The sequence below is a fragment of the Tyto alba genome, unplaced genomic scaffold (genome assembly GCF_018691265.1).
Source record: "Tyto alba isolate M040663 unplaced genomic scaffold, T.alba_DEE_v4.0 Super-Scaffold_14, whole genome shotgun sequence".
NCBI lineage: Eukaryota > Metazoa > Chordata > Aves > Strigiformes > Tytonidae > Tyto > Tyto alba.
The window spans coordinates 14,489,569-14,515,746 of record NW_024881276.1 but is presented as its reverse complement, the minus strand read 5'-3'; the positions used below and the strand labels follow the sequence as shown (position 1 = coordinate 14,515,746).

The window sequence follows — 26,178 nt, the reverse complement described above, 5'->3', positions numbered from 1 at the left end:
AAAATTCTAGTTAGAATGTTTAAAATGCTTGCCTACCTAGAAACTTGCTTGCCTCCTAAAGGCACTACTAAAACGTATTTGGTTAGTGAGGCTGGCAGTCATCTGACTTCTGTACTACAAGTCTGTGTTAAACTATAAACTCAATTTGGCCTATTTTCTAAATTCAAGAAGTGGCCAAACACTAGGCAGGACTGCTATTTTCTCTAAAGAAGTCAAGATTTTCATTTCACTAGGGTTGTAAATGAGGTTTTTATAGGCATTATTAGCATCACAAAGATGGCATTTCTCCCTAATATACCTGCTTCAAACATTTAAAATAAAGAAAGTGGTAAAGAACCACAAAGCTTGTAATGTCTGAATAAACTAACAATAGATCACTTAATGTGCCAAGATCTCTAAACAGTACTTCAAGTGTGGTGGCCTTTAAATTAAGCTACCCCAACTGCCTTATTCTGTCACTTCTTAGAGCATACATATTTGTATATACCTTTAAGAGTTTTACAGTGCTGGTTGGTGTTACACCTTCCTCATTTAAGCTTAGAGACAAGTTTCCAGTAGAAAGTCACTATAAGCATGTCCAAACGATAACTACAAATGTAGTTCTACTGCTTCTTAATAGGTTTTTAAATTTCTTTTCCATATGCAGTATTATGGAAATTTTAGTGAGGGTAGATTTGGAACCGTCCATTAATAAATCCATGTGAGCTCCCCTACCACCTGCTTCTTCTAATGCCCTCTTTCTCCTCCAGGGCTCCCAATCCAGCCCTCATGGTTTATAAGACAGAATGAACTTTGAGGTGCATACTCAAGTCTAGCAGCTTTAATTTGATGTAATACATCATTCAGCGACATATACTTTCTGCCCTTATTTTCTAGGGAGAAAAGCAGTACATTCTTTTTAAAATAAAAGTACAGAAATTGGAAGCTAGGCAGAGTTTAAGAAACACAAAAGCAACAAGAGGGTGAGGACAGTAGACAGCATGTGGATAAGTTCCAAAAGGTGCCTTACAAAAGCTATTTGACACAGATGCATAACTACAATTCAAAGTCCAAATTTTATACAGTATATGGCAACTGCACAGTAGGTACACACTACAGCAGGCCTACCCAAATGACACACACAGAGATCATTACTGAAGTTCAGGAGACATGTGAGAATATTAAAGGATAAAAGGTAAGTGAACTGTGTGGCTATGAACCATAATTGTAAGTAGTACATTAGCCAAGATGTATAAAAACATTGATATTTTTCCTTTCAAAATTGTAACTGTTGAGGTTCTGAAATCTACCTGAAACCTTAATTTTAAAAGGTCATGTTCATTCATGAACTCACTTTTATTGAAGATGAATGGAATCAAGCCAGCAAATAGTATTATTTTACTTTAAGTATGGATGTTGATCCTCAAATTACACAACTGGAATCTATTTGACATTTCAAAGCCTCCAGCATTTCTCTAAACAAAATCGCATGGTAAGCTTTGGTTTCTAACACCACATCATCTTCCCTCATACTTTCACAATTTAGTGTTTTCACGGTTCATGAGGAAAATAATTACATTTTTACTGTCATTGCTCTTAGTGAAGATTTTTAGAAATGCCCTAAAGAAACTTTGTTGACATTAAAGAACAGGGAAAGGGACTGAGACAATACTCACTTTTGTTACATTGAAGTTTATACAGTGAAGATTTACTGAAAACAGCATGTGAAGCAGGCAGGAGAGAGACTACTAAAAATCAATAATACTCTGAAAAGTGCTTCACAACTTGGAAAGATAAGAAGACAGATCCATGTTATATGGACTTTGCTCCTGCAGAAAACATATGGGGTCCTCAAGCTGCCTCCTCTGTAGGTCTCTAGCTTATAAACCAACTCCCGCACATCAGCGTCTGCTGATGTCTCTCTGAGGTATAGATTCAAATTGGACCAGTAAAACTAGTTCCCTTTCCTCCCCCTCTCCAGTTCAGACCACTTTCCTGGAGGCAATCTGCACACACAACTATACAGCCACTATTGTATAAGCAGCTGGGGAAATGGTGAGGGCCTGTTTAAATATGTACTACCAAAGGAAATGTATTTTGGTGTTACATCCCAAGCTTCAATTTCAACAGTGAAAGTCCAGCAAGACTTAGCATAACAACATGACAGCTGTTTCAACTAAAACATCAACAGAAACTTCATTGTAGGATCACTGGATTTCATAAAAGACACAGTGTGAAACACTAATCTGACAAAAAAGCCCTCTTCATTGATAATATATCCACTGATTGTCATTTTTGTACAGCACAATATTATTGACTGTGAACAGATGAAACAATATGTATAAATGCAAATAAAGCCTACACACACTATAACTTTTCAATTGGCCTCTGAAACACTTTTCTTCTCTAGGCATCAGAAACACACCAAATAAAAGGAATTCCTTGTTTAATAAGACCACTTCTCTCTAGTTTTTAAAAAATACTTCCTTGGCTTGGCTGATACATTTCTATCAGCTTCCAATCTTTACTCTTTTCTTTCAAAGCCACATCTTTTGCATCCACTTGGACCTCCAAGTCTCAGGTACCTCCTATGGTTCCAAAGAAGAAAAGCTCCTGAGAACAACTGCAATTTTCAACACATGTGCTGTCCAATTCAGTGCTCTTTAAAGTTAAACAAGAACTATGGAACTGCGCTGGACTGGGGCCATATGTTGCCCCACTTCCTGCTGTGACGCTGGCCTCAGTGTCCCACTGTCTCACCCTTTTCTCTCACTTTCAAACCACTTTCATAAATGAGTGGGTAATAGGTTCCAAGGATAATTAAGTTTATACATGTTTTGTGATCATGTATGCAGCTGAAAAGGTGGGAGCCTCTTAATTTTTCCATTGTATGAATCCACACTGGGAGCCTGCACCTTATGAGACACCACAGATTCCAGCGAGTTGAAGAGCTTCTAAACCTCTTATTCCCCAGGGAAAAAAAAAACACCCTTACAATCGGTGCTTTTTTTTTTTTTTTTATTTTAACATTAAAGTCAATCAACTTCAAGACTCTTAATCTATAGGAAATAAGATTTTCCTAACACCAGGCATGAGAGCGCTACTAGTTCTTTTCATGTTTTTTAAACCAGTGTTTGAGATAAATAGTAACCACCTCTGAAACATGAATTTTTTTATATGTGTGTAATGCAGACTGCAACACACATGCATGTATGAGTACACTTTCATGAATTGAGATCCAATTAAAATCTTTAGCAGTATCAACATCTTTCAGAACGAAAAAAAATTGTATTATCTAACGTTAATTAATTAAGCCACCCTGAAGGATTGGTAGAAACCCCATCTAAACTGATATAGCACAGCCAATTCCCTCACAGAATTAAGAAATAATGCAATTCAACAGCTATTAATACTCACAACTACTGATTTCACGTGAAGGAAAATCTTTCCCAATTAAAAAAAAGATGTGTATTATGAAGAGGATGCATACACCCAATATTTCTACATTATCAACATTTTCAGCCTCATATGCTTTAGCCTCCTCATCTGTTTTCCTCATGTAACATTTGGTTAGGGAGAAATGATACATAGAAATAACTATTTCACTTTTAAAAGTTGTATTTTTAACAAATACAAACTGCTGTTAGTAAAAGCATTGCCCCAAAACAAAAGTTAATTGTATTTCACTACTAGTTGTAGTACTGACCTATTTTATAACAACAGACCTTGTGAGGGGTTTAAAACCACTGTTTTAGCATCCTAACAAGGGAAAACACCCTCAGAGCAGTTTGATTAAACATAATAGTCCAAAATCTTTTAAAGAGAAAGGCAAACAAATCAGTAATATAATTCAGTCTTCAAAGGTAACACATTAAGCTCAAATAAAATATTGAACGTACAATATTGTTGCATATATATTTGTGCCAAATCCATCTAACATTCATAATTTCAGGCTTTCATGAAACAAACATTTTACTTGTATTTCTTATAGAACTGCTTTATGTAGAATCAGGGAGAAATGCAGTAAAAATCACACTGGATAAAGGAATTCTTTGAATGCGTGCTCTGTTAACCATTTACAGCTGTTCCAGTAGCACAACACAGTAAGTACCGTAACATTCTTAGGCAGCACTTACTGACAGGTTTGGCATACCATTCAAACAAGTATAAAGGAAAATGCATAAAGGAAATCTAAGATTCACAGGTTTAAGACTGAAAACCAGTTGAGAAAGTGCATTATTTGTGTGGCGAGTACAGAATCACTATACTCTTTTGGTTTTCCCCCACCATCTCGTGCGTAAACCAGATTTACCCTGTCAAGACAAGCAATAACCAAGAATGGCTAGTAGGGTGTTATGAAGTCTCTTATAAAGGAGACTCTAAACCAGTAACACTTTGTAAGTAAGAAGTTATGGGCTTATAAACATTCAAGCATTGTTTTCTCAGTGAATCACTCAAAACTACAAAATAGTCAGACCATAAACATCACCAAAGCTCATTCACCAAAAACAATGAGACAAAGAAATCTAGCTGAACATGTTACCTACAGTGGAAGAAAATGTATGCATTGTGTATTTCACCACGGTGAAAAGAGGGAGCTCCATTTTTGAGTGGGGAATGTGTTCTGCTACTACAATGCTTTCATACAAAGCAGGCTTAAAGGGTGTGCTGAAGCTGAACACCTACAATTGTTCATACATGAACAAAGAACATTTACATCATTACAGACTGCACTTCTCTATAGACAAGGCAGCAGCACCAAAAAACTTTATATATCCCACAGTGAGGCTTGGAGGTCCTGTTCTGTTCAGACTTAACCACTGAAGCATTAAATTTAGGCACATATTTTAGCCTTACTTAAGAGGATTTATGTATACATGTAAGTGCTTTGCAGAATATTAGCACATTTAAGGCCATGCTGAAATGTCTCACCCACCTGGGGTTAGAAATCAATGGATTACACCCCACCACCCTGTGAACGACCCTAAAAGCAGACCTAGGCTTGACAGAAAGGCCTTTTACTCTGAAATTTTACATTTTGTTACTACTGTCAGCAATCTGACCCATATTTTTTAGATGACTAACAATTTTTATTTACAGTTGATCTTTTTGTTCATCTCCTTGTTCCATTTTGTTCATGTATCCAGACAGTAGTGGTAAATTAATCAGACTGGTGCATGTTTGTCAGTCTGCTAGCTTTTCTCTGGCCACAGCACTGAAAGTCTTGAATACAAAATCTAGCTCCACAAGATCTCTTTGTTACTACTACTCTAAGTAGCAGTAACTTCACTGTAATCTGCAGCAGCAGTTTAAGTTTTTTATTTCCAAAAGGGGGATAGTGCTAGGATGAAAAACAAGGGATACAGGAAAGTTGCTGTGAAAGACATATTGAATCACTGCCCATACAGATGGCTGAGTCAAACAGTACACTAAAAAAATCTAGTGTTCCCTGACAAATCCTAATTCATGACCATTAAAGTCTGTGACACAACAACAGACGGAAAATGTAGTAATTATCTCATGGGAAGTTCAATATATATCCTTAAATTCTTAATTGAAAAATAAACTACTGCATTATCTTTGTTGCGTCTTTAATGAAGATTCAACTAAAGCCCTAAGAACATTCATCCTCACTCCAAGTCTCTAAGTCCACATTTATAGTTTATAGAAATATTGTTACAATTGGCTAAGATCCAAAACATTCCTCGATGTTGCACAAGATATGTGGTACGAGGAGTCCTTGCTTCAGATAACACAGCCCAAGCACTACAGAATAGGCAGAAGCAGGAAGCCCAGAAGCATTACCAAGAAATTTTTTTCGCGCAGTGCAGTCAGCAGGAAACACAGATTTCCAGGGTGTTTGGTTGGCAAAGACAACGGAAGTGTGGTGGAGGTAAATAAAGACAACATGTCAAACCAAGAGCAACATGGAGGATGGACCCAGCAGAAAAAATGAATCCAAACAAGCTGTGTTATGAAAGAGCAAGGAGACAAGATGAGAAGAGCTCATGCAGCTGCTACCAAATGTCACCCCAGGTCAGGTTCCCTCACAATCCTTCCTCTTCCACAAAGAGCATTACAGCTCTTTCCAGTTAAGACTGTAATAATGAGCTCTACCTGTTAAATCTAGCTGTCCCATGAAAGAAAAACATATGATATACAGTGGGACTTGAAGGGGGAAAACAGAGTGCTTAAAGGATTTGTTTGAAGGATGCTTTTTCTCCCAAGGCTGCCTTCACTTTGCACCAGCCTCTGACTCATTAGGAGACAAACTCAACACTCAACATTGTGCCAAATTCTGATGAAAATACAACCTTCTGTCTGTCTCTCAGATAGTTCGTTAAGTTCTGGGAAAAAAAAAAGTGTTGGATGAATCTGAGTACCCTTCACTCAGAACTTACCACAATTTCAGTATTACAGACAATAGCTAGTAGCAAATCAGTAGAAAAGGAATGAGATGCAAGTACAATACAAGAGCTTGCTCTGTCCCAGCGAGAGACAAAGTTAGTTATGAGCACTGCTAAATGGTCTGAGCTTGGTGCTCAGAATAATATTCTGGGATCCTTATGATGTCATTGTTTTTTGTCCATAGGCAAATATGAACTGAAAAGTGGGAAGTTTTCACTGGTCTCACTGAAAATGCAAGTAACACAGTAAAATCTAACATAATTTTGTTGAAGATGAAAAAAGTAGTTTGATTTATAAAATCCTCCAGGTGTTCATGGTGCTTTTAGATCAAGAAAGTCATGGATAGATTATATATATTTAATTCAAAAATCCCAGAGAGGCAGTGAACACTAACACATCCACACACGAAGCAACACTTTTACAAAGTGGTTTTCAAGTTGACTGTAAATGTGTTCTGTAAGAACAAAACCTTACCTGGGGTCAACAGAAATAAATGTCTAATTTCAATTTCAAGTAAACATGCAGATACAACTGGACATACTACTATACCAAAAAAAAAATATTTTTATGAGGTTAGAGATAGCTTCATGACACAAAATTGCAATGCATTCATGTTGTGGATCCACAGAAGTGAACTCAAAACAGTAATCCTACTTTAATTATACATTTTTAAAAACTCCTCCCCAAGACGGCATGCGTCAGACCTACAAATGGCAGAAGAATTTCCAGGAACCTGACACATCAGAGAAGGAGGATTCATAAAGGTAGCATATATTACTATTCCAAAGAATACAACTTTCATGAATTACAGGAATAAAGACTGAAAAGAACACCGATAATCTAACTGGAGTCTTGAACACCTGGATGACTGTATATATTACTCTAATTCCTGAGAAGTACTGCTGGAGATGTTTTGATGCCAATTTGCTTTGAATTCCAGGTGAGTAGTTTGTTGCTACAACCTAAAGCATTGTTTTCCATCAGCCTAAGAGCTACATTAAGTGTCAAGTGGAAATGCACCACACTTTCTCAAAAGACTTATAGTTTTTCAAGAAAGCACCAATCTCATCAGCAAAATGGTCTGTAAGAATTTGAAGATTAGGGGAAGAATATAAAATAAAACATTATTAAGATAAAACATTTTTTTGAAGTCTTGTAGAAGAGAGGATAGATTTTGTGAGCTGAGAAAGTAACAAGAACTTAAAATTAGCCTAAAAAGTTTAAGGACATAATTTGTTAGTGTGATGACAGTTTCATTATAGGATGTTATTGGAGATCTGTTTCATGCTCATCAAAATCATTAACCAATCTCTTTTGAAAATAGCTAGAATTTACTAAGTTTTCCAGTTCCTAAATGAAACTAAACCAGAAGATTTTTAAAGCCTGGCAATAAAAGCTACCCTAGTTTTCAGTAAAACTCAATCTCTGACATACATCTGGAAGTAGGACTGTTCCAGGCAGAGAACTGGAACAAAAAGCGCCCTTAGATTGGCCCTGCACAGTGGCACTGCAAGAGCCACAGTGAAAGTAACTCAGTAAATCACAACTCTCACACTGCTTTTGATAATTGTGCCTGGCCTAACGAGGTCCTTATAGATTGCAAGCGTCCTACAGAAACATCATAAAAAGAGAGCTTGCTAGAGCAGCAAGTAAAGCACAAGTTGCATGGAGTCATCATCAATCCCCACACGTAAAAACCACATCACTGCATTTCTGTACATGTTGAAGCTGCTGCTAGCTGCTTTTTCCAGACGTGACTGGAAAAAACACTGCACTGAGATGACTTAATATGGCTCTTAGAACAGGGTGGATAAACCTAGTAGCCACTATTCCTCCTAAAGGTTTGGTCTCCTCTCTCTCTCACCCCAGAGATGGAACTGGTGTTAGAAAACAACCGAAAACCTAACATTTGGAGCCCAGATTTAATAGTAGCAGCTGTGAAGAATAAAATTAAATCTATGTTCCTGACTTTAAATACTGTATTTTTAAAATCTTTCTATCTCCCCCTAGTGGCCCAAATAGCTTCTTAGAAGGCATATAATAAGCAGAATCCTATTGATCTCCAGATGTTCCCACTTCCTGAGAAAAATGTAGTTATTGGCCTGCCTTCATCCTAATTTGGGGGTGACACAAAGAAGTAAGAACAAACCTAACCAAAATACCCACATGCTCATAAATCAGAAAAGCCTTAAAATGTTACAGAAAACATCTGCCAGAACCAGGTGTTTAAGCTACACAGATCTTCAAAAGGACTTTCCCAGAAATCTGAATGAAATTAAAATATCACTTCTAGAAAGCATTATTTGGATACTAAAGGCAGCATTGCTAAATGCAATCTACCACCATGGCTGCCCTCATTTTTAACTTCTTGGAACTCCTAGGTCTGATCAGATATCATTTCAGATAAATAAAAAAGTCATTGCGATTTTACTGGGAGTACAATTAATACTTATGTTTTCAGAAATTATTTTGGAGATCTTCCCCGACTACTAAAACCTGCCAACAGAATTCTCTCTGATAAATTAAATATATCTGCCTTTATAAACACAATTTTACTGAGAGGTAATTCTCAACACACTTCTGAGCTACAAACAAATTTTACAGATTGGATTTGTCTTTTAATACTAAAAGTGCGTAATTTGGGTGCAGTGCACAGTACTACGGTAACACATTACAGCTCAGATGCAGATGTTTCCTAACATCAACAACTACTTTCTTCCTGAAGTTCAACTACTAAATTCATATTAAGATGCCAAAACCACATTGTTTTCCAGTGTATTAAACGTGTGTATATATGTGAAAGTTTACTTTTAATACCAGACTACATTATGAAAAAAAATTTTTAAATCTCAACATTGTAACTAACAGTCTTTATCCATTAGCCACAATTCCAATGAGAAAACAATCAAGGTTATTTCTCAATAGAAAGAAGTGGCAAATTCTGATCTGCCTATGCAAAAGAACATGGCTTTCTACTTTTCCTTCTGTTTTAAAGCCCATAACGATATGCTGTTCTCTGCCAAAAGTTATTTGCAGGGAGAAAAAGTGAAGCCTACAGATCTTCTAACTAACAACAACAGGCTAGAGGCAGAGCTAAAAATATACTTCGAATTTTTCAAGTCTCAATACTAAATTCTTTCCATGAGATTGTATTGCTGTTCTGCGCATCTAATGTTAAACAACTAAACAGAAATTTAGGAGACCAACTTTAGGTAATCTGGTTTTGAAACTTGGAGAAAGGCTAGAAAGGGAGGAGAAGAGAAGCAGCAGTGGTAGCTGCAATCTACTGAACAAAAGAAAGAGTTTGCAGTTCAGCTTAAGATGTGGAAAAAATTGATGCCTCACCTAAACCTTTCATATAGAAATAATTTATGGGACAGAAGCCAGTTTTCCTCAAGAAAATTAAACACTGTTGGATTCTAAGAATTACACAAAGACCATACTCTTAACAAAACTTCAGCTGCTGGATACAAAATAAGATACACCTTTAAATCACAGTAAGCATTTTATTTTCGCTAATAAAAAAGCACTGTAATACATTTTATAAAGACATACAGATAGACTAACTTTAACCAATTCAGGAGTTTCAATGATCATCTTAAATACCTGCATATTACTCTTGTTACCATCAGAAAAATGTCACTATAGATATAAGTCCTGGTCCCACATACTTCCTAGGCAACAGAGGTAGAAGTATTAAGACAGTTCCAATTTCATCTACAGTTTCAGAGGTATTTCACTGCCATTTAAAAAACCTAATAATGCAACATACTTGTTTGCACACACACACAAACACATACATACACACACACGCTAAAAGTATATATTGACACCTGTATAATGAAATGTATGATCACAGTTTTGTGAATTTGATACTATCAGAGCAAAGAATCTGAGTTACGCAGGTCAAAGTGTTGTTCTATATTAAAAATAAAATACACATATAACCTAATGATGTCATCCTGTTGCTATATTGTATTTCCAGATATGTATAGGGTTGCAGTGCATTTAGAAGTATTGTACTGAAATGCCTTCTGAATTGCATGCTGATTTAATAAGAAAAAAATTGCTACAAACATCCTCTCAGAATTTGTAAGTGAATTCTGCTTCCATTTCAATGTCTACACTACATTTCGCAAAGAAGTTGGGGTTTGTGCATGTGCATGATCTGGTTACCTGTGACACATTTGGGAGATTTTACCTGTCCAGCCAAGCCAGTAGACTTTTAGCTGCTCCAATCAGATCCACTACCGATGTCAGAAAATCATTTGGTAATTTGCGGCTGGTCCTTCCATCATAGTGACCACTCCTCCTCCTCCCAGTGATGAAGTTCTGCAGATTTTTGGCAGATGCATTCAGTTTGTGAGAAAGGGTTTTTAGATTTTCTGTTTCCAAACCATAGTTCTGCGTTGAAAAAAAGACAGAGAAAAGAAAGTTAGCTTTGCAGCTGAACATGAAGTACTGAGAACAGAAAGACTGCTCTACTGCTTCAAAACTTAACCATTGCTAATAATTAAGGTAGAAATACACCCACTCATTAGTTTTTAAATGTATGGCATGTTCCGTTTCTAAAGTGCATAAAAATAGAACAAAAGAAGAACAAAATTATGAGTGATCTTGTAGCTGGTTTTAAATGCACTGAGAAAAACATCTCAAAATGCAGAAAAAACCTTGTCTGGAAGATTGATTTTCAAAGCAGTGCTTCACTCTCAGTAGATTAGATGGCTCTCTCAGTAGATCTGATGGTTAGGGATCAGTCCGTTATGTCCATAGCCCCACTGATTCCTAAAATCATGTTAGGCAAGAGGGCTTGCAACTAGCAGAAGTATGCAGTATGGATACAGTGTGACACCAAATTGCTATTGTTTGATTTCTATGAAGGAAGCATGTTCATTACCTTATTTTTATTCTTGCTAGCAGTAAAGGACCACCAGAACCACAGACCAGAGAAGACAGTACTACTCTGCTCAATGTCTATGTTGCCCTTTTAAAAGTCAAGTTGTAAACTTTGCTTCCATTTAAGAGTCAATCCCTTAAACTTAAATTGTGCTCCTCAGCTGTGCAGCAGAGACAGAAATAATTATGCAGAAATATTAACAAATAGTACTTGAAAATCCTTCATATATACAAATGTTGCTAAAACAGCGCTAGAGAATGCCTTAATTTAATGTTCAATTACAATATAATATAGTATCATCAGTGATTTGTTATTTTTAGAATAGATTTGTTTTCCTCACAAATGCAAAGAATAATAGAGTTATTTCAAAAGAGATCTTCTTTTGCCTTTGTAAAGGAGTAAGCAATTGCATAGGCTTGATATTGTTCCTGTAAAAGATGGGACTTCTGAAGGTGCTCCTTGCCTAAACCACATCACAGGGTTATAACATGGGGTGCTCACAACTTGTTCAGTTTACAATGGGAAGGGCTACTTACTATCAAACGTGGACCATTTCCTACCACAACTGATGAAGTAGGATGCAGAAAGCCCCTCAGCTGCACACAGAAAACTCTACTTCCCAGTGACCCCACCTGTCCTCACCAGCTCTCCTCCCAGACCCCCAGTTTGGTCCCCAGGATAATCTGTCCACAAGGAGAAGGGATAGGAAAAGGGATATATTTGCCAATACTAATTTAAAACCACTGAAGCTTATTTCCCTTAGTCTTTTTTTCTATAGGAAATGGCCGGGGAGGGTGGGGGGTTGGGGGGAGGATGTGTGTGATTATTTACAGCAGTTGTCATGGTCCTAATCCAAACCATCTACTAAATGAACTTAATCTCCTCTTTAATTACACAAGGACTGCAGGAACATCACACTGAAGCTAGCCCTGGAGAGACCCAGCACTCCCACTATATCCACTCCCAAACAAATGGGAGATCATCATGGAAAGGAGAGATTTCAGCACATGGCTTGTCTGCCCTCTCCCAGCCAGCCCCTCTCTGCGCTTGTAAACTGAACACGCTTTGTGAGGGAGCCACTAAAACAGCATCCATCTTTCTGCAGCAGAGATCCACTTTGGGACTTGGCTTAAAGGGTAAATGACCATATGTTAAGGCTGCGCTTTAAAAACTGCTACTGCAACTTCTATGAACATCCCTATTTTGGCAAGGAAGGCTTTGCAGGCATGTTTCCCAACTGCACAATTTCCGCACCAGCACCATCCTCTGCCACCATGTTCAGTTTCCAATTAGACAAACTGTATGTTTAGGCAGTGACTTTTCCACCATGTTAATATTCAATAGCAATTATACATCCGATAGAGTTGGGCTATAAATAAAAAGTTACAAGATGAAAACAACAAATTGGGATGGAAAAATAAAACATGCTTTGTTATGCAGCTAAACATCTTATAACTAATAACTTATTAAATCAGTCCAAGTTAGAGATAAACATCAAATAAAAATAAATCTGTTTTTTTGCTGCAGTTTTCTGTGGTTGTTGTGGCTGAGAGAGCACAATGGAGACTGAAGACTGGGTAGAAGTAAGTTGGAAAAAATACGAGGTTTGCTCCTATTTCATCCTGCTTCTTGAGCATCTAGCTCCTTTTGGCAAAATTAAGGGGAGACGAAACAAACAATATTCTGGATGAAACATACATCACACAAAATGTCTTACAGATCGGCCAAACCAAAACCACACCACAAGTGAGCCCCATGACACCCACACAACATGGTGCTCACCGCCCCCAAACACAGGGGGAATGACCACAAACCGCAGGCTGCCCACAGGGCTCCTCAAAGGGTTTCCTTCTTTCTGACACACTGAAATGTTGAACTTAAGTCAGAGGGCTGCTCCTAATAAGATGAGTGTGATTATCCAAATACCGCGCGGGTCTTCAAACCACATGAGGTCAACTGAGGCGGGGGTGGGTGTGGGGAAGGGGCTGGCTGGGCCTGGGCACCCACTCACCTCCCCAGGCAAGCCACGCACTGGGCCTATGGCTGGGGGAGACCACACTGAGGCCCGGGCTGGATCCCAACACTCCTCCTCGACAACCCCAAATTATTTCACCTCCCTCTCTTTCTCCATCCCTGCTTTGTCACCTTGACTGTAACTCATCCACTTAGAGAGGCAGGTGTTGGGCACCAGCCTGCACCAGTGTGCCATGCCCACCATAGCGGGAACCCTGACAGGCAACGTACAGGCCTCTAGTCCCACCCAAAAGTGAAGCACCAGCAAAAAAGAAAACCTGCAGTGTTGACCACTGTGGACTGAGCAAGTTGATACTCAAAAATTTGTTGTACAACAGGAAAATAGGCTGCATTTATGTATATGCTTCCTTAGACAATCAGCTCCTACAATGCTTAGTGGCCTCTTGTTAACATTTCAAGTGACAGCCACCTACAGATGCACTCTTTTTCAAATGTCTTTTTTCATTGTCAGATATGTGGAAAGGAAGAAACCACATTAACAGATACGAAGTCTATTTTCACAGATATTCATCAAATGTGTATGTGTTCTTTAACGTAAAAAAATTGAGGCACAAATGTAACACCTAAGCTACATATAAAATTCAGTCTTACATGATGAATGGCACTGATTTTGGTAAAGCCTCCACCTGTAATATGAGACAGATAAAGCCAGGCATAGAAAATACAGAGATAAATTTCAGGCAGACTACACTTTTGGGCAGCTGTGTTTATTGAAGCCTTCAAGTAGAAGGATCCTAAAACAGCAGCCAAGCTAACAAAAATCCCTCTGTGTTTATCTACTAATATTTCTGGCCCACATTAAAAATGAACAGAGAGTTGCATGTTCTAATATTGGAAAAAAGCTTGCTCAAATAATAACTGCCAAGTTTAATCATACTTTATATGTGATAATATACTATTAACAATATGGTTTTCTTAGAAATGTACTGCGTTTATTTTCAAGCACCGTAAGAAGATAATTGCAGGCAAAGGAGACAATTCTTTGTTTCCCCCTACTTTGCATTTAGCCAGCACTAACACAAGTTATGCTTTCATTAGCCAAAATAAATTCAGTCACTGAAAGATCCACAAAGAAATCTCTGCATGCTTGCAGGGATTACGAGACGCGAAGCAAGTCTACGCATCCACTCTCTCAACTAGAGTCCATGGTGCAGGAGTCTCTTCAGAGACACCCTGCCTCAACAGCAATGGCTCTAATGCAGTCTCTTCTGGCAATCACAAAACAAGAACTTGATGAAGCTAAACTACACAGAGTAATAGGTTGTCAGCAGGTGTTCAAACTAAAGGTGGTAGGAGCTATTAATAGACATTTCACATGCTAATCACTTTTCTGTGGCTTCACATGACATTGTGAGTAATGAATTGTAGCTCTTTTCTTCACATGCTGACTAGAAGCAGCTCTAATCACCACTGATGAGTTTTGCTTTTTTTTTGGTGAGGAGAGCCAGCCTAGCCCTTCTGCCAGCCCATCCTTCCACCAGCACTAGTGTCCGAAGAGAGTTCAGAAACCAAACTTTGGAAGTAAAGTGCAATTTTCTTGGATTACCTTGACTAATGTTCATTAATTGTGTCTCCCCCCCTTAACCCAATTAAAAAAAAAAAAAAAAAAAAAAAAAAAATCAGAGCTCATTTCATATCTTTCCTGTGTAAAATTCATTTAACCCTTGCTGGCAGGTAAGTGCAGCTCACACTGCTAGCACAGGTTAAAAAGTAAAGTTTTCCTAACTCATATAACTAACTACCTCTGCTGTCTCAGACAGCGTGTCTATAAGCTGCCAAGACCTTTAGTTTAGGGTATTTTTATGCTACCTATGGCAAATGCACAAACATGGCAGCTAACTGAAAAAGCCAAGCTCAGATACCAAAAGAAGTCTGGATCTAAACATACCACAATATGCAATACAGACATAGCCACAGTCCCATTAACAAATCCTGAAATACCTTAGAACAGATGTCTTGATCACAACTTTTATGCAACCACAAATGCCTCTACATGTCCAAGCACAAAGGCCACATCAAGTTCAATGACATTGTTTGACTCATACAAACAATCCAAGATAGAGAAACGAGCATCAGGGCCCTCTGCCTACCTCCTTAGATAACTGTTCAGCCCAGAAAGCTGCTGGAAACCATGTGGAGAAAAAGACATACAGAGACCAGTACTAACTCTTACTGAAGAGACACAAGATGGAAACTGAAGATACTGCTGTAACACTGGTGCTTGCGGGCAAAAGGAAATCAAAAACAGTTTCTCCAAGCAGGCAGAGCAGATAGCAGTGCTTACATTGATTAATTTCTGCTGCCCCTCTGGAGAAGGCAACCATGACTGTATAAACTACAGAAAGTAAAGGTTTATTTTTCTTTGGAAAATGTTTGTCATTACACACACAAATATTATTTTTTAAAGGAGGAAAAAAAATGTCAATCTTTTCAAAAGACAAATCTTACAGTCTAGATAGCTGTACTGTGTAATAAGTTATGTGCAGTGTATACTAATATGTAAAGAAATTTAACTTCTCAGTTATGCCTGATACCTCTCAGTAATATGGACAACAATCACAAGGATGAAATCATAAGTTTTCTTTCTAATGCAACTTTTTAAAAAGTTACTTTCCACTTATTCACAGACTGAATGCAGGAGTAAGAATAGTGTATGACTGATAAGAAATGGACAGATAACAACAGACAAGCTTAATTCTGCTCCTCACTATTTTTCAGTGTTTTTATCTTCCATATTTAATTATTGAGCATCAATTCTGTATGTATTATTTATTGCTTTTAAACAAGAAACCTGGAAACAGTAACGTTTATGGAGTCCTGAGTTCTCAGGAGTTTTTTAAAGGAATAATCAAAACTGCATCAAATTGATAGCATGGCACGTGACAGCTATTTTAAAACCACGCCTCAAAATCTGGGGTGGCCAAAATTTTGCCAGGAAAAATTCCAGCCTTTGTCTCCAAAGTTGTTTTTAAAAATGAACTAAATGCATCTGAACCTCATTCTCCAAAACATTTGGCTGAACACATCCTACAAAATATGAGGCAGATAGCTTACCAGCCCAAAGTTGCAAGCAACTGAGAACACAGCTTGTCATATGGAAGGTGCCTTATGTAACTTTATACCTCATCATATCTGCCTACAACATATATTTCTAACAACCCTTCTTCCAGCGTCACAAAATGCCAACACTAAGGTTATCTCTCCTTCAAATAGCACTGACATATGGGGTAATTTAGAAGTACACAACACATGATCCTTACACATTTGTTTCATAAACACAGAATAAGTAGATAAGGAAAAAAAAGCCAGATAGCTCAAATGACACTTATAATTTATTGCAATTATTAAACATATACTGATTAAAAGGCAAATTATTTCAAAGAGTATAAATATTTGTCCAAAATGTTTACAGTCAGAAAAAAAGATCAGGTACATGATACTTACAGCCCTGCAGAACCTGGGAAATATTCATAATCATCATCATCATCCTCTTTCCTGAAAAATGCCCTTCTTTTTCTACAGCACAATCAAGCAACACATCAAAAAGCCAAGCCCTGATCATGCTTTGTAGCACTAATAGAGCAATTATATGAACTATTCTTCATACTCTGATTTGATCAGCAGACTTTGCAAGACCAAGTGCTCATTTTTTTCTTTTGCTACTTTCTCATGTAATTTTGTCCCTATCCAGCCAAGTGCTCTTATTTTTCCAGAATCCAAACTAACAGTTAAATATTCCGTTACATGCATTTCATAAAGTCTTAAACAGCTCATCAGCAGTTTAAAAAAATAAAAAAAAAAATAAAAATAAAAAAAAGATTATTATGAACACACTACCTCTTTAAAACAATTTATATTTTTATCCAGCCTGATTTTAACTAGGGGTTTGGATCTTTAAAGGTCCCTTCCAACCCAAACCATGCTACGACTTTGAATCAGGGCATATATTTTGTACTTGCTCAAAACTCCAAACAGCCCAAAGGAAAAAAGCAACTAAGAAAAGTATCCAGGATCCATAACTGATTCGTAAAGCAAGTGGGAGGAAGGACATTCACCCTTTGCATACAGACATATTTACTGCCTTTGGCATACCACAGGGTTTACTGCAGTTCTGTATAAAAGATTTACTAACAACAGCAACAAACACTTTGAACGTGATCTGTATAAACTATCAGAAATCCTTTAACTCCTTAGCTTTATTGATTTGGTGATGTACTTCAGGATTTCCTTCTCTGCAGTTAAGTTAGCTCAGGCTGAAGACAGGAAGGCAGATGATATATAAGCAGAACTTTAACTTGCAAAGGGCAATAGTAAAAAGGGTAAGAAATTTTTCTGCTATGAGCATGCAGAGTATTAACAGTAAATCCCAACTCCAGTACATACAAATCTCCATTCTGAAATGAAGTCTTCCTCATTTAGCACTCCAGTGATTAAGATTCACTATTACTGACAAAAGTAGTTTTAAGATCTGACTAGTGATAAGGGCAAAGGAAAGGATTTCAGCGTAAGAACTGGCAAGGAGATGAAATTAAGAAAAAGGGCATAATTCTTAACAGGAATCGAATCATTCATGGGTAAAATAGGTCTATTTTTTATATTCATTTACATGTAAATGTTTTGTGTTAGTGGTAAATGTGATAAGTAATTTCATGCTGTTAGTGCACACCAATGTTTTCTCTGCCAAATAATAATGTTATTTCATCTGCTGCAATCTTCCAGCTTTACAGATTCAAATATACAGTGTATAATAAATTCCTGTGCAGCCATAGCAGATTTAAATAACTAGCATGAAACCCGTATGCTGTACAAAGCAAAAACTGTTTTGTTTTGTTTTTTTAAACAAACTCTATTCTACACAAATTCAGATTCCCTGAAGAAGTATTTTGCAAATTCACAGGGACTTTACTCAGTTCTTTGTTTAAGGAAAACTTTAAAGCATACAAACATTATTTTTTGAAGTTTTCTAAATATTCTTATCTTCACAGAACAAAATATTTCCCACTTTAAGGTCTCTTTTTAAAAAATATTTGAAAATGTTTAAAATCAAATTAAACTAATTTAATCTTAATTAGATTAACAAAATTTAATATAAAACCAAAATATAAATCTAAACAAAATTTACATGATATTTTGAAGAGAAAAAAAAAAATCTTCATCCATCGAGGCACTGTGGTGATATGTCAGGTAAATAAGATCATTTTCTTAAAGATGGAAGGAGAAATCTTTGGCTGTGCAGTCTTCAGTCTTTGTGTTCTCCAGGCAGTGAAGCAAAGGGTAACATTTTCTGCGAAAAATATTATACTAAGGTGACATAAATTTTAGAGTTCATGGACACTCAGCAAAATATGGTCACGCCCAGTTTTGATAAATGAAACTCCATCTCCTGACAAACAGATGATGGAAAAAGAATTATGTGCATTTCTTTGCTTTCTGCAGCACAGTCGGGTATTTCAGGAGCTACAAGACCTCCAGATGCACTCCAAACCTGCAGACTGATACAGCGATCTGATGGCATTATCTAAGTAATCGGTTCTTCAGTATGCATTTCTCTTTTCATAAGCATCACCTCCATCTTTCCCCAATTTACTTTCTGTTGGCATTGTTCATTCACATGCAGTTCTTAAAGCAACCATCAAAGAAACAAGGCTCGGCACATTTTATGTGTGGATGAAAGTCTGCTACGCTATTGTTTGTTTACTGATGAAATGTACAGCAATCAGACTAGCTTCACCACCACACACACACTGAAAAGGATCCTGTTGAGTCTAGATCTGGGTGGTAATTTTTATAACTGATATAAACATACACTTTATATGTTATATTTTATATGTTATGTTTTATTACCTGGGAGTATCCTGGAGAAAAAGTACCATGGTCCCTAACTTAGTACAGTTTCTTCTATATTTCTCGAGCTGGACATGAAGTTTCTTAGTTCACCATTTGCCTACCAGTTTTGAGACATTAACTGTTTTTTGAGATTTTGTCAGTATGAACAAACATGCACATACACATCAAGCAGGAATCTACCTGTAGGTGCCACCAGTGTGATCTTGGTTTTATGTCTCAGTGTGAACAGAAAGGGAAGGACAAGAGACTTGCCTTACTGGAAACAGAGTAACTCTACAGGTATATATCCATCATGGTGGCTTCTTAAGGACTGATCAAAAGCCATGCAACAAATTCTTAGCAGCAACAAAATGCCATCACAGACATCACTACTTCTTTCTTTTAAGCACAGAGAACATTTCATTTATCTTGCCCTTTCTGACATACGGAATTTATAAACCACAGAACTGCACAGAGGCAAGATAATCTATTGAACATGCTCCTACCTTCACAGACTGAAGGAGAGAGGGAAGACAAACCACATTAGTGACATTGCCCGCTCTCTCCTGGAGCACACGTTCAGCTCCAGTGATGGTATGCACTATGTACAGCCCCACCATTATCAGTGAGCATGACCTGTAACAGCAGTAACAGCTGGGAAAATCTTTATTCCTCCTTCTCTGAAGCACTACAGGAAAAGAAAACATGTGAATCTCACCCCCAGGGATGCCTGCTCTCCTGTCAAGAGCACAGTATGGCAGGCTGGCATCCAAGAGAGACTCTACTAAGATGGATAGCACAGGCCACCATTTGTTCTCTGATCATTTAATGAACACTGGAGGATCCAATTGTTACAAGTGCTTATGACAGGAGGGGAATACTGTGAGAGACCATAGCCACCCACCCACCTTCTGTCAAAAATCAATAAAGAACCTCCTTTAAATAGTGCTATCAATTGTAACTGTTTCCCAACTATTATTACAGTAATCAGTTTGTGTATTTAGTGCTGTTCAATAGCCTCTGCCTGGGTTAAGGAGGTCCCATGCTCCCTCCACCTCAGCCAAACACACACGTTCAGGCTCTCCACTTTCCTCCAGGAAGAAAACATTGCACTGTGAACTACAGACATGCAGCACAAGCAGCTGGTTTGCCATTTGCCATGTCCACAGCTGACAAGGCAGAAACTGCAAGTAGAAGTTTACCCCAAAACAATGCTGGGAAGGGGGGCAGGAAGAAAGCAGTTCTTAAAACACATCAGCTATCAACACTGCAGAAGCTTTCCTCACTGATTGCAATTCTGTCTTGGAAACTCTCCCCTGCAGAGTGGGAGCAGGAATGAACAGTGGGTGGTGGTTCTGTCCCCCTCAATTGTCCTCAATGCCAAAAACTGTTTAGGTAGTTACTCACTAACTCAGAGAGAATGGAAAGGAGTATCAGAAGTGATGGTGCATTTGTTTTTTAATGATTAGAGATTATGCTTGTAAGGCAAAATTAACATTACTACTCCTACCCCATCATGTCACCCATCATCTCCAGCATCCAAATAGATGTCAACTCAGTTGGCTCATACACTTCTAACCCATGCCAAATTCTATCACGAAACCTCTGTCAAACTCCAGTGAAAAAGAAAAAATAATCAGATAATTTTCATTAAAAAACCCTTGCACAGTGACTACCTGCACTAGCAGTTATCCTACACTGGACAGTCATAGGCTTAAAGTTCTCCTAAACAATACAGTCAACATTAGAAGCTAATCAGAAGAATGGGCAAGCACTACCTGGGACAGATACTTACTGGTGCAATAAAAAAAGGAAAGCCTGTAAGTATAGGACCAGTATAGCCAAAAAGATTGTCTCTGAATTAAATTTCCTAAGAGGTTTATCTGATTGGTGAACAATAATTTCAAATTAAGTCCATGAAAATCAATATAACAATCACATTTCGTATCCCTGAGGAGCCATCAGGAGCCAATTGTGAGACTGCAAAACCTCAGCTTAAGTTAGAAGCTGTGATCTGAACACATCTATTGTGTTCCAGTGATGAAGTTTTCTTTAGGACAAACTCAGAAAAACAGACAACACTATGTGTGCAACAAGGACTAGGAAGGTAAAGACTTGCTGCATGAATTAGGGATGTAGTGTTACCCTTCACTAGAAATTCCTTGCTTTATGTTCAACTTAGTTCCATACACTTTTGCCTAAGAGAAGGGAGTTACTAAGACAAGTTGTGTTTGTTTGTCCAAAGATAACATCTGTAATTACATACCTGGGAAGAAAAGACATTTCAGCTAATAAACAATGTTTTTTTCTGTGAAAAAAAAGGTTATTTTTGAAAGAGCCACCATCTGTCTCCCTTTGTGCCTGGGAAGAATGGTCAGTGTTCACCCTAACTTAGATTTTTGTCTTAGTTAATTAAAGTATTTACTTGTTTGTTTCCTTTTGCACTGCCTGATGAGAAACGTACTTTGTGAATAACTCTATGTTCCCTTCTATATCAGTAATATTTTTTTTTAGGATTACATCCTATCCATTATTTTAAAATCAAATAGAGGAGTTAACTTATTTCTCTGAGCGACCTTGCAATATTAGAAATACTACTCTAAAGAAGAGAATCTAAAATGTGTTTAAAACCAAATGTCTTCTTGTATGGAAAAGCTTTTCTACCCTTTTTTACTTTCTCTTTTGCATTTTTTAGGTTTTTTTTCCTGCTCTCTTCATTACTCCTCACATCTCCCAAAAATGCAACAACAGGATATTCAGAAAAAGCTGCTGTATATGGACAACCCACAAGCCCTTCTACCTACCATCTTTGATTGCCTCTATTGGGATTCAGCTTCCTCAAAGCTGCTTCTGGGGCTTGGAGAAGTAGCATGCAATAAAAATCCATAACACCACTTTAGGCAGTCAGGTACATCTTAGCAGAGCTGTTCACAATCCTTCCTACAGTGGAGAATGCAGACAGTGTACCCAATCCATCACTAATCTTTACAGGCACACAGAAGAAGTTCATAAGAAGGATGAAGTCAGCACTGCACCCCTCAATGAGGGGATAACCCCAGTTATGCATGACCTGACCTGACTGAAAAGGCCATTACCAAAAGCCCTCTGTATGCTCCATCAAAGATGTATGTATTAACTGCACAGAAGATAATTATTTCAGCATTTAATCCTTTCTTCTGTGAAATGCAAGCAGCTATGTTTCAGCAAGCTCAAATAATCATCTAAAACATAATTTGCATGAAAGGATCAGTGAAAAATGACATGGTTAATATCAGGATATTTCGTTTGTAAAGAGCAACTGGCACTCAAATACTGCATTCACACATATAACTGTTTTACATTCCAGACCAAACCCAGTCTAGTTCTTTTGTGATTTCAGATTATCTTTTCTTCTGTAAAGAGATATGCAAGCCTTAAGTCTCTGATACCAATTCATTTAACAAGCACCATCCTGTCAGTGGATATTGCTCTTTATCTTGACTCTGGTTTAAAATGCTGAATTGTTCATACATTACATGTCAGGAGTTTCTTGAACTACTTAGATAGTTTTTAGGACTAGAAATTTGAACACATAAACTGTGAATCTGAAAACACTGTTCGCACCCGCCCCGTTCTGCCCCAGGAAGTTTACCAGTGCACAGAGCAAGTCTACTGCTTCCAAGATAAGCTCCTGATGGCCAATTCGTGTGACTCCAAGATCTTCCAGTTCTTGATGAGTAATGCGTAGTAGCTGGTCACCACTAATCTTCTCTCTCTCAAAGTTCTTTATATATTGCTGCAGGCAATCATCAAGACCTGCAGAAACAGGATGGAAGAAGGGAAGACAAAAAACTTAGCAACATTTTGTACTGCCATAGGAAGTAAAAATGGGCTGGAACCAAAAATCAAGTCAATGGAGGTCACTTGTCCTATCTTTAAGAGAAGTATTTCAACATTATAAAAAATTGAATGCTACCCAGAAATCTTAAGTTTGGAGAGATATGGCAGCCATGGCTTTTCCACCTGTGGGTGACACCAGCTGCTCCTGAACCCCAAACAGAGCCCTCAATTCTTGTAGCATACTACCCTGTGAATGCCTATCTGGCAGCCCCTCATAACAGGTATGTTAGCAATGCCTCCATTACATCTGGGAGGGGAGAGGAGGGAACAGTGGAAGGGAGGAAGACTTGCATCCTTCTCTGGTGCAGCATATCAGCAGATGCTGTTAATTATTACAGCACTGTAAGAGACTTGGAAAAAAAGAAAGCATTTGTGTCAAAAACAAATTCAAAGGGAATAATGAGAGTGTGAATATGCTTAATGCCATACATCCAGGAGTGACAAGCTGGCAGTGCCCCAACTGCAGCAGCAGATCCAGCTCAATGTACTTCAGTTCAGAAACTGTATGGAGTCACTCCTGCACACAAAAGCTTACTGAGCATGAACAGCCATTAAAATCAAGACCTGGGTGTGCTCCACAGAACAGAGTAACTGGGGAGCAGAAACAGACCTGTTCTGCCTTTAACATCTAGAATTCACACATCAAAACAAAACCACATGCAAACACACTGTAAATCAGATACTCCAGGCCAAAGACACAGGAGCAGGTCTGCAATTCCAGCAGCCTCCAACCACGTCCTTCCAGAGCCTGCCGCAAGACTTCCTGCCTCCAAAACAAAGCCACTTAGTGGCTTAGGTTAATCAAGCATTTGGAGCTATGCCTTCCATTCATTTCCTTTTCTAATCAAATAGTTGCTCAAATCAGTCATGCACTCTATTACAACATATTAACAGAGAACAAAAATGGTGATCCAGGACTGATCAGGTATCACATCTTGCCACACAGCCTGGTTCTCAGATGTGCTTGAACCAGCCTGTGAGGAGCTAAAAATTGTTCCCTAATTCTCCAACAAAGAAAAGACGAATGATTAAACTTTCAGTAAGAGCAATGATCTGCTAAAGCTTTTATTCTCCCAAGTTTCATTCCCGTACAATAGGGGAAACTGAATTATCTGAACCACCAAGACTGATCCATAAAATTACTTGGTTGCCATACATATGCACAGAAGACAGAAACACTCACTAAGGTCAAAACAACATAGCATGCTGCTTTGTGGGGTACCCCACCGCATTTTTGATTTTTTTTCCCTTTGTACTTGAATACTCTGCCTTTGGCCTTAGAACTGCTTGTTAATCAAAAGTAATATTTCACTGTAGAACACAGTACATGCATAGTCAATATGAGGTACAAGGGGAAGATCTTAATTTCTCTCAGACACCATTGCTTCAGGACATGTCAAAGAGCATGAATCCTGCATATTCCCAAGGCATTTCAATGGGAGCCATCCAAATGTTCATCCAAATGCTGCCCTCTCTCTTGCATGCTAGCTAATGCTCATCATTATTAGCAAACAGACAAGAAACAATAAAAATCGGGTATTCTTCTCTGCCTGACACTTGAAACTAAGGCCATTTACCAAGGTCCAGCACTACAAGAACTCATTTAGACATTTAAATTGAGGTTGCAAAAGGAAGTAATTTTTCTCAAATCTTCTTGAATCCTTGTCACTTGTTCACACACACACACAAAATATCATTATCTTGAATCATCTGACTTGAGCTTTCTGGATTTATCCATATTTGCATGTATTTTCTCCCAGAGCCCTTCTTAGCCCGTTTCCATCTGATACATTAACTGCATGAAGTGTTTTACAAGTACAGTCCCATGTACAATGGCATTTATTTTCTGAAAGAAATTTAATATTCTTTACAATACATAAAACATTAATCTAAAAATGCATTAAAAATAGCCCACAGATGTGCTTTTGCTAAATGACTAAAAAAAGAAGGCAGTAAGTACTTTTGATATTCCTGAAGCCCCACACTGCTTACACAGACTGATGAATGAGAATAACACTAAAATATTCAACGTCATCAGGTACAAAAAAAAAAAAATAAAATAAAAACTTCCCAGCTAAGAGACTAGCAACACAAATCCAGAATAAGACATGACAGATGCACTTAATAAACACTTAGTGACAGTTAATTCTAAATAAAGCCATTACTCTTCCTCCTCCTGCTATCTATGTATTTTTGTCATTCAAAGGTAATCTGGACAGATGCGTGTAGTTCATAAAGGGTAAGAAAAAAATTTTAAGACAACAAAAATATTACCGACAATTGCTTGACTCACCAATTTCGTAAAAACTACAGCCAGGAATGAACAAAATAATTTAACCATAGATTGCACGACATTTTCAGTATAGCTTGCCACAACTACTTCCCCTCATTCCCTAAATAGAACATCCTTTTAAAGTAATTTATTTCTGTCATTCTATTTCTTAATTAAAGAGCAGAAATTCTTTTTGTAAACAAAACCATGCACAGATAGGAAATAATAATAACACAAAAAGGCCGCCAGCATTCCTCACCCACACCTTTTGTCCCCAGAGCCACAGCAGACAGCCCTGTTTGCGAGCAGCCGGCCAGCACTGCTGTGTTCAGATCAACAGGAGGGGAGATGCAGGGAACAGGCGTTCCTGGCTGATAATGCCGTTTAACTTGGGACAGGACAAGATGTACCAAAAAACATCAGGTGCCTAGGGTCCATGGAGACACCCTGGAAGCTAATATGGAAAGCGCTGCTTTCTTAAGAGCACTCTGTCTATTATGATATTCCTGCAAGTCCAGCATCCACCCAACCTCAGAGTAGTGAGAAATCTTTCTGGCTGTCAGGGTCTGCTGCACTTCTACCCCAAGATGCCCTCATATCAGAGGATGTCACACAACCCACATACCACAGAAATCCCAGCAAATAACTCAGTTTGGTATACTATTCACTGCTCCTGGCCATGAGTGCAACTAAGGTTGCCAAGCATCTAGCGGACCTGGCTATTTCAAAAACAGTGGCCTCTCTCCAAAACTCAGGTTCGCTATTATATTCTGGATACATAAGGCCCTGTAGTATATCAAACAGGTTTTGTGATGTCAATACACAACCAACAGTCTCATACTCAACAACTCTGCTGCTCACCCAAAATAACCCCATTATACTT

At 38.0% G+C, this 26,178-nt stretch overlaps 1 protein-coding gene across 9 annotated transcripts in view; it reads right to left on the bottom strand.

The window, feature by feature from the left end:
* Positions 1-26,178, bottom strand: part of CNKSR2 (connector enhancer of kinase suppressor of Ras 2) — a 220,331-nt gene that overhangs the window by 161,089 nt on the left and 33,064 nt on the right. For all 9 annotated transcript variants that reach the window (XM_042788744.1, XM_042788745.1, XM_042788746.1 and 6 more), the window contains exons 2-3: positions 22,776-22,939; positions 10,589-10,791 (exon numbers count right to left, since the gene is read on the bottom strand). In XM_042788744.1, coding sequence (XP_042644678.1) covers positions 10,589-10,791; positions 22,776-22,939 — 367 coding nt within the window. The remainder of the gene's footprint in view (positions 1-10,588; positions 10,792-22,775; positions 22,940-26,178) is intronic.